The sequence below is a fragment of the Sardina pilchardus genome, chromosome 10, assembly GCF_963854185.1.
Source record: "Sardina pilchardus chromosome 10, fSarPil1.1, whole genome shotgun sequence".
NCBI lineage: Eukaryota > Metazoa > Chordata > Actinopteri > Clupeiformes > Clupeidae > Sardina > Sardina pilchardus.
The window spans coordinates 18,118,317-18,125,816 of record NC_085003.1 but is presented as its reverse complement, the minus strand read 5'-3'; the positions used below and the strand labels follow the sequence as shown (position 1 = coordinate 18,125,816).

The window sequence follows — 7,500 nt, the reverse complement described above, 5'->3', positions numbered from 1 at the left end:
TGTGAACACTAAAGAGTCATCCGATTAGAATGAAAAATAATGAAGGTCCAGACAGCCAGTTTCTTCAGAGTGTTGTATTAATGTATGAATGTGTGTGTGGTTCTGCAATTTAAACACACAGAAAATAATACACATTAGCATTATATGTAATGTCTGTTATAAACCTCTCTAATAAACTATATTCAAAGAAATTAGTTAGTCTCGATGATCTCAACCAGCTAAATCACTCATCAGTGGGCTACCACTTGATGATTCTCAATGCAGAACTCAAGGGCCTCATGCAATGCATTCAGTGGTTTTATCATGTAAATACTGAAGTCTGATTTCTCTTTGGCCACCAGCGAGTCCTTTGAAGTGCCCTGAAGTGTGTGTTGTGCATGACACACAGTCCTGTTCTGATAAGGGTCGTGACTAACCAGTGCTAACGCTGGCCCTTTTGCCCCCCCCCCCCCCCCCCTTTGCTCTCAGTGTCCAACGACAAGCTGCTGTGTGGGAGCAGCGAGGAGGAGCTGAGTGGGAGTCTGAAGATGAGGGCCCTGACGCACAGGGCTCACTCGGACATCATGAGATCGGAGGTGAGGCCGACGGGGCCGGCGTTGTCCCCCCCCCCCCCCCCCCCAATACCCCCCCCCCGCCCCGCTGTCAGGCCCTCTCAGTGTTACTACCCCACCACCACAGGGCTAGAGCTCCTCTCTCCTCTCATCACCACACAACCTGCGCTGAGCTCCGGGGACATTAATGACGTGTTGCACCTTTTTTGCACCAGTGGAGATTTTTGCTGAAGTTTGCTTTTAGTTCAGGACTAGCCTTTAGTGTTTATGAATAGACTTGCGGTGTGTTCTTTTATACTTCTGTGAGAATTCACACACATTTGGAGAGGATGAACTTATTAGCGCTGCTATACTTCTGAAGATCTGTGTGCACATATTGTAGATAAGTGGGTTAGTGATGAAGGTAGTCATGCGTTATACTTTGTTTGTTTTACCTGTGGGCAATTAAGAATAAGAGTGATGAAGCCCACATCCCTTCTGCTGTTTGTTGTGAGGAGGAGAAAGGGAACACATGGCAGGAGTCTCAGGTGGCTTTCTGCATCACCTGCTCTCTTTCTCTCCCTTTCTCCCTCTCTCTCTCTCTCTCTTCTCTCTCTCTCTCTCTCTCTCTCTCTCTCTCTCTCTCTCTCTCTCTCTCTCTCTCTCTCTCTCTCTCTCTCTCTCTCTCTCCTCTCTCTCACTCTCTCTGCGCAGATGTCCTCGAGAGGCTCATCTCCCCTGCTGGTCTCTCCCATGTGCCTCCAAAAGGACATGGACTCCAGGTAAATAAGGCCAAGCAGAAATGTCATCTGTTCCAAATGTCTAGCTCCAAATGTGTATAATAGACTGGGAAGTAGGAACTACATATCCCAGAGGGCCCTGGGTATTGAGGGCAGCATGGGTATAGGTGGGGTCCACAGAGAGTCTGAAAATCTACTGTAAGCATACATGGAAAAAGATGTATTGACCCAAACCCCGTGCAAGGTTTGCACTATATGTTGACCATGCTTTCACATAACCGTCATTTAATGTGGCACTGCATATTATATCATCCTACGGTGACATTCGAATGAGTTGGCTGTTATATCCCACATTTAATGTACAGTATATGTGTATTAATGCATAAAGCATGTATTAAATGAATTACATAATACATTATGTATTGACATATAATTATTAATATACTAATTAATATACAGTATACTGTACATTTGTTTATGTTGGGGGAGGGGTACTATTATTTGTGCTTTTCTTACACATTTCATTTATTTTTTTACAGCTGTCGCAGCTTCCAGATGGCCATGGAATCCACAATATCACCTAGCAGCATTAGCTACCACAACGGACAGTGGCAAGTCGATCGGTACGTGTTGGTTCACTTCTCACGTTGATCTAGTTTTTTTCAAGTGCAGAGTGGTTGAGTGGTGCATTTAATGAAGCACCCACCTAAGGAAATGGAGATGAGCCTGTCAATCCAATGTCCCCTCCTTACACAACAACATCCCCCCCCGAGCAACGCTTCCTGTTGAGCTAAGCCTGTCACATCGCATTTCACTGATGTCGCAGCTGCTAGGTAGGGGCCATCCCCGTATATACACAGCTCTAGCCTGCTGCCGCTGCTAACTCAGGGAAAAGACAGCCACTCCATGCGCAGTACTGTCTCTGGATCAGTTTTGGCATGACCGGCGCTGTGTTTTTGTTTTCTCCAGGCCACGGCTCCTGTCCTCCAGTCTGGAGGAGCTGCAGAGCGGATCTGTTCACAAGGTTGGAAACATTTCCTGGGTTTGCCATTTGGGCTCCTTTGGCATTTTTGTGCTCTCCAGGGACACACACACACAAAATGGTTTTATTTCTGGGAGGCACATCTAAACTTGCCTGGGGGGCTTCTACCTTTGGTGGCTAAGGTGCTATCATAGAGGACCTTAAGAAACTCTTCTTTCAATTTCCCTTGCACTATCTCAGAAAGGTGCCATAGAATAAACTTGCCTAGCTCTCAGTCGATGAATGGTTACTCTGTTTTTCGAAACTTCATGTATGTGAGAATTGTCTGCTTTTTTAATGAATCATTAGTCTAACTTAGTGTATGTGCTCTCTTTCTTTCATGTGCTTTCTTTTGCTTCCGCAAGCATGTTGTGGGGCAGCCAATAGAGCCTGTTCTGCAGGTACTTTTCCCCGCCTAACCCCTGGTCCGTGACCAATGGTGACATCGCAATTGCTGGAGCTGCATATCTGGCATTACCATCCAGTAGTATTAAAAAACTAAGACCCAATACAATCTAAATGGTCTGAACGTTTTTTAATGTGAAAATGCATGTTGCATTGCTCGCCATGTGTAAACAAAGGAATAATCTATACACAACAAGGTTAAGAAATGGCACACTGCACGTGAATGTAGCTAAACCGTTTTATTCTCTGGTTTCTACATGTCCATATCCTGTGTTTTCCCCCACACGCAGAACCAGCATGTCGATAATAACAAATACCGGACTCTGCCGGGCAAGCTGTCCAGACGGAACGCAGAGCAGAATGGCGAGAGAGAGAAGTACTCTTCACCTCTGCAGCTGTCACCGGACGAGAGTGAGGACAGCCAGTTCAACCTCAGTGAGTGCCCAGTCTGCTGCTGACCCCCTCTGACCATCCCCGATTAAACTACACCCTGCAACACGAACGTTTTTTTTTGTATATCATTTCTAATGCTTTTAGCATGGCAGTATTGTACAGTAATGACACGATTCTAAACTAATGCTCTCAGTCACACACACACACACACACAGCATCGCACAGTACACGCTCTCTCTCCTTGACTGTGGGGCTGGTTGCATGCGCTAACCGTTTGTCCTGGCTAACCTCTACACTAACCCCCCCTTTCCTCTCGCTATGGCTGACACTGCTGCTGCTGAAACGGCTCCTCTGCTGTGGCTACTCTGTCTCTGCGGCGGTGGCTGTGCCGCCTGTGCTCTGGCTCATCTCTGCTCCTCCTGCTGCTTCCCTCCTGCCTCTGCCTCCTGCCTCTGCCTCTGCCTCTGCTCTTGCCCTCGGGGGGGCTGAAGACCGCGGCCGGAGTGCGAGCGCTCCAGCTTTAGGTATCGTACTCTCACAGGGGGGGATAAAGAAAAGAAGGGCAAACACCCTCAGCAGCCTCTGTTTGTCATCAGGGATGAAAGAGGCTCTCTCTCTCCCTCTCTCTCTCTCTCTCTCTGTTTCTCTCTCTCACACACACACTCTGTGCACTCTTTTCTCCCCTCTCTCTCTTTTTCCACACTTGTTCCTTTCTTTTTTCCTTCTTTCTTTCCATTCTTTCGTCCCTCGTTCTCCTGAGTTAAAAAAGTGGAGCGAGCTGGAGGCTGAAAAGCCGTGAAGCCCAGAGGAGGCTGAGATTAAGCTTGTCTCCTGCACATCGCTAATACTTTACACCCTCCTATCTCCAGCGTGGCCCCTAAGCTCAAATTAGACACAAATTTGTTTGAGCACGAGTGCTTTGAATTCCTAAACTGGTGTCATGTGAGGCTGCAGAATTGTGTCCACATGGGTAGTCCCAGCTGGAGCTGGATCTTAACAGCTGTATATCAAAATGGAGATCAGAGCCGGAGTTTCCCCCTCAGATCCCCTTTGAATTGGCTTGCGGTTTAACCTCTTTGCTGAATTGCTTGGCCTTGGTTGGCAATTGAATCGAATTCAGACTTTCTCATGCATTTGTCTCATGACTTGTGCTAATAACCTTTATTTCCTGTCTCTGACTTCCTTTTTTTTTGGCTTTTTCACTTCCTTGCTAACATTTCGCTCAGGCTCAAGGGGAAGGCTTGATCTTTTCGGAGCCGGTGCGTATTCTGTGTGGGCTCTACATGTCAGACCAAATAAAGGCAACCAACCAACTTTTTCTTCCAGACGACCGACTAACTCATGTCATGTTTGTTTTTTTTTCCTTCTTTCTGTTGCTGTTGTTGTTTCCACTGCCTGTGTCCTGGCCTGTCTCAGGAAAGACAGAGCGGGCGGATGACTCGACGCTGTCTGACCTCTCCCCCCTGTCATCGGGAAGGGACTCGGGCCAGCAGTCGCCTGTCTCCCCAGAACACAGGAAAACACAGAGGGGCATCAAGAAGCTGTGGGGCAAGTAAGTGTCCCATATATGCGTTCAGACGACTGCCATCTTGCTGGTCAGCTTGCTTGTCCGTCCCACCAAGCTATACCACAGTAGCATTTATTAAGTCAGAAGTCAGTTATGTGATACCTGTGGAGAAAGCTTAACGTGTCGCCCATGCTAATGTTGTGGACTGTCAAAGCCCTGCTCTAATTTCTGGGCAGCTTCAAACGTGCTTAAACCTCGAAGAGAGCTGTGGATTTAAAGTGCAGCTCTGCAGTAACTTCCGCTGAATTAATGCGTCTTAGGGTGACAAGTCGTGCCTTGAGCTCGCACCTTTGTGGTGCTTTATCCAAGCAAACGTGCAAGTCTTAATCAGCTCAAATGTTATATAAAACCTGTGTCTTTTTATAACTACTGCTCTTATGGAGGTTATAGGGCCCAGTGGCTGGGATCCGTACAGACCTGTAGGTTTTTAAAAGGAGAAAGCAGCCTTCCCAGCACTCACCCCCTCATCCCTATTCCACAGGATCCGCAGGTCACAGTCGGGAAGCCTGCCCGCGGGCGAGGCCGAGTCGGCCGAGTTCCGTAGAGGAGGCATGAGAGCCACGGCCGGCCCTCGACTGGCCAACGCTGGACAGGCGGCACGGTAAGCACCCGCTGGGTTAGTGGGCAAAAAATAGCCAACGAAAAATCTCCAAGTTCCAACAGATAAGAGTTATTAGAATACCAGTGTTCTTACAATACATCCAACACACTGATCTCATTACCGTAACTTTCCCAACTACTAGCCACAGCTTATACATTGATTTTGCTCAATTTCTTCAGCTATGAGGTTAATACATGGGGGCAATTAATATGGTTTTGTTTCTTTTCAACTCGTATAAAACACCATCCTGCGGCTTATACACAATTCGGCTAAAATACAGGAAATTACTGTAAGTCTGTTGAGAATGTAAAAATATGTGCTCTCTCTGTAACCCACTGACACAATTTAAACTGTGCAGTCCATCCTGCACTGTACGGCAGCGTTAGGAGAAGTTTCATGGTGACCGCTGATGTGCTCAGGCCAGCTTGTGTCTGTGTCTGTGTTGCGCAGGGACGCCAGCACGCCGTTCCCCAAGTGGAGCCCGGAGCAGGTGTGCAGCTGGCTGGAGGACTCCGGTCTCGGGCAGTACGCCAGCCAGACCCGCCAGTGGATCAGCAGTGGGCAGACGCTCCTCTCCGCCAGCACACAGGACATCGAGAAGGTACTGTACACCATTTCCTCTGGGAGACGGACTGAGACAGACAGGGAGACAGATTGGTGGCAGGGGGGGGGGGGGGGGGTTCATGGAAAAACATCAACAGCGACTTCAAAACACGAGCACCTGATATTTATTAGATTTATTTTAAGACCGCATCTGGCACAGCCTTTCAGACATCATCTACCACCCACCCCTACCCCGATCACACATATGCAGACACACACACACACACACACACACACGCACGCACGCACCTTTCTCTCTTTCAAACACACACACTCACACCGATCTCTCTCACACACACACTTACACACACAAACACACACACACACACACACACACACACACACACACACACCTCTCTCTTTCTCACACACACACACACACACACACACCGATGTCTCTCTCTCACACACACACACACGCTGATCTTTAAGCCCCCCCCCCCCCATTCTCCTGGTTCCACCTCTCAAGCTTCATTTTCCACCTCTCCTTTTCGGCGGCCTCTCAGTCGTCTCCGCCTTCTCCGTGATTAGAGGCAGTTCTACCTGTCCACCCAGCGTCCCTCTCAGCAGGCCTCCTGCCCACCACACTAATGGCAGATTAGCTGCACCTGTCTGCTGCTGATTCAGATCAACAGTCAGCCTCGTTGGTTAAGCCTTTGTTCCCCCTCAAGCAGCTCTCGTGAATTCTCTTCACTTCACCTTCTTTCCCTCCCTCCCTCCTTTTTTTCTCCTTCTTCCTTTCTTTACCACTCCCTCCCTCCATCCTTTCTCTCTTCCCCTTCTTTTTTTCTCCTTCTTCCTTTCTTTACCACTCCCTCCCTCCATCCCTCTCTCTTTTCCCCATCTTCTTTTTTTTCTCCTTCTTTCTTTCTTTAGCACTCTCTCTCTTCATCCCTCTCTCTCCCCCTTCTCTTTTTTCTCCTTTTTTCCCTTTCTTTCCCACTCTCTCTCTCTCCATCCATCCCTCTCTCTCTCTTCAAGTGTCAGTGATGTGCGGCGCTGGCGCGTGTAAAACCCGTGGGAGTGCTAGTTTGTTCTTAGGAGGATTGTGCGGAGCGTCTAATACACTCCCGTTAAGAGCATTAATGTCGTCCCTGCCACAGGAGATGGGGCTTAAGCATCCTCTGCACAGGAAGAAGTTGCAGTTGGCCCTGCGCTCCTTCAACAGCAAACTCACCGAGAAGTCTGCCGAGCTGGATCACATCTGGGTCACACGTGAGTCTTCTTGTACCTCATCTTGTCTCAAGCGCCATATTGCTCTTTTTCAGCTTACAGCCAGTGACTACATTTTTGTCATAGAAACAAGTGAATATTCAAAAGATGCATTTTCCATGCAGATAAAACAGTTTCTTAAAAGGGATGTTACTAATTGTGTGGCTACCAACAGGATGGCTGGATGATATTGGATTGCCTCAGTACAAGGACCAGTTCAATGATGCGAGGGTAGATGGCCAAATGCTACAGTATTTGACAGTGGTATGAAAACGTTTGAATATTTTTTTTTTATTATTGAATTGCTGAATGTATCAAATGATAGTGTGCATCTTGTGCTTTTCAGGCTGTGTCTTTCTTCTCCTAATGTGTGTGTGTGTGTGTGTGTGTGTGTGTGTGTGTGTGTGTGATTTCTTCCAGAATGATCT

General features: G+C 47.8%; 1 protein-coding gene across 2 annotated transcripts in view; it reads left to right on the top strand.

The window, feature by feature from the left end:
* Positions 1–7,500, top strand: part of ppfibp2b (PPFIA binding protein 2b) — a 51,960-nt gene that overhangs the window by 37,135 nt on the left and 7,325 nt on the right. For both annotated transcript variants that reach the window (XM_062546943.1, XM_062546944.1), the window contains exons 14-26: positions 469–575; positions 1,245–1,312; positions 1,810–1,893; positions 2,240–2,294; positions 2,657–2,692; positions 2,987–3,131; positions 4,316–4,348; positions 4,506–4,641; positions 5,138–5,257; positions 5,708–5,858; positions 6,964–7,075; positions 7,248–7,336; positions 7,493–7,500. The exon at positions 7,493–7,500 is cut by the window's right edge and continues 115 nt beyond it. In XM_062546943.1, the coding sequence (XP_062402927.1) occupies positions 469–575; positions 1,245–1,312; positions 1,810–1,893; positions 2,240–2,294; positions 2,657–2,692; positions 2,987–3,131; positions 4,316–4,348; positions 4,506–4,641; positions 5,138–5,257; positions 5,708–5,858; positions 6,964–7,075; positions 7,248–7,336; positions 7,493–7,500 (1,144 nt within the window). The remainder of the gene's footprint in view (positions 1–468; positions 576–1,244; positions 1,313–1,809; positions 1,894–2,239; positions 2,295–2,656; positions 2,693–2,986; positions 3,132–4,315; positions 4,349–4,505; positions 4,642–5,137; positions 5,258–5,707; positions 5,859–6,963; positions 7,076–7,247; positions 7,337–7,492) is intronic.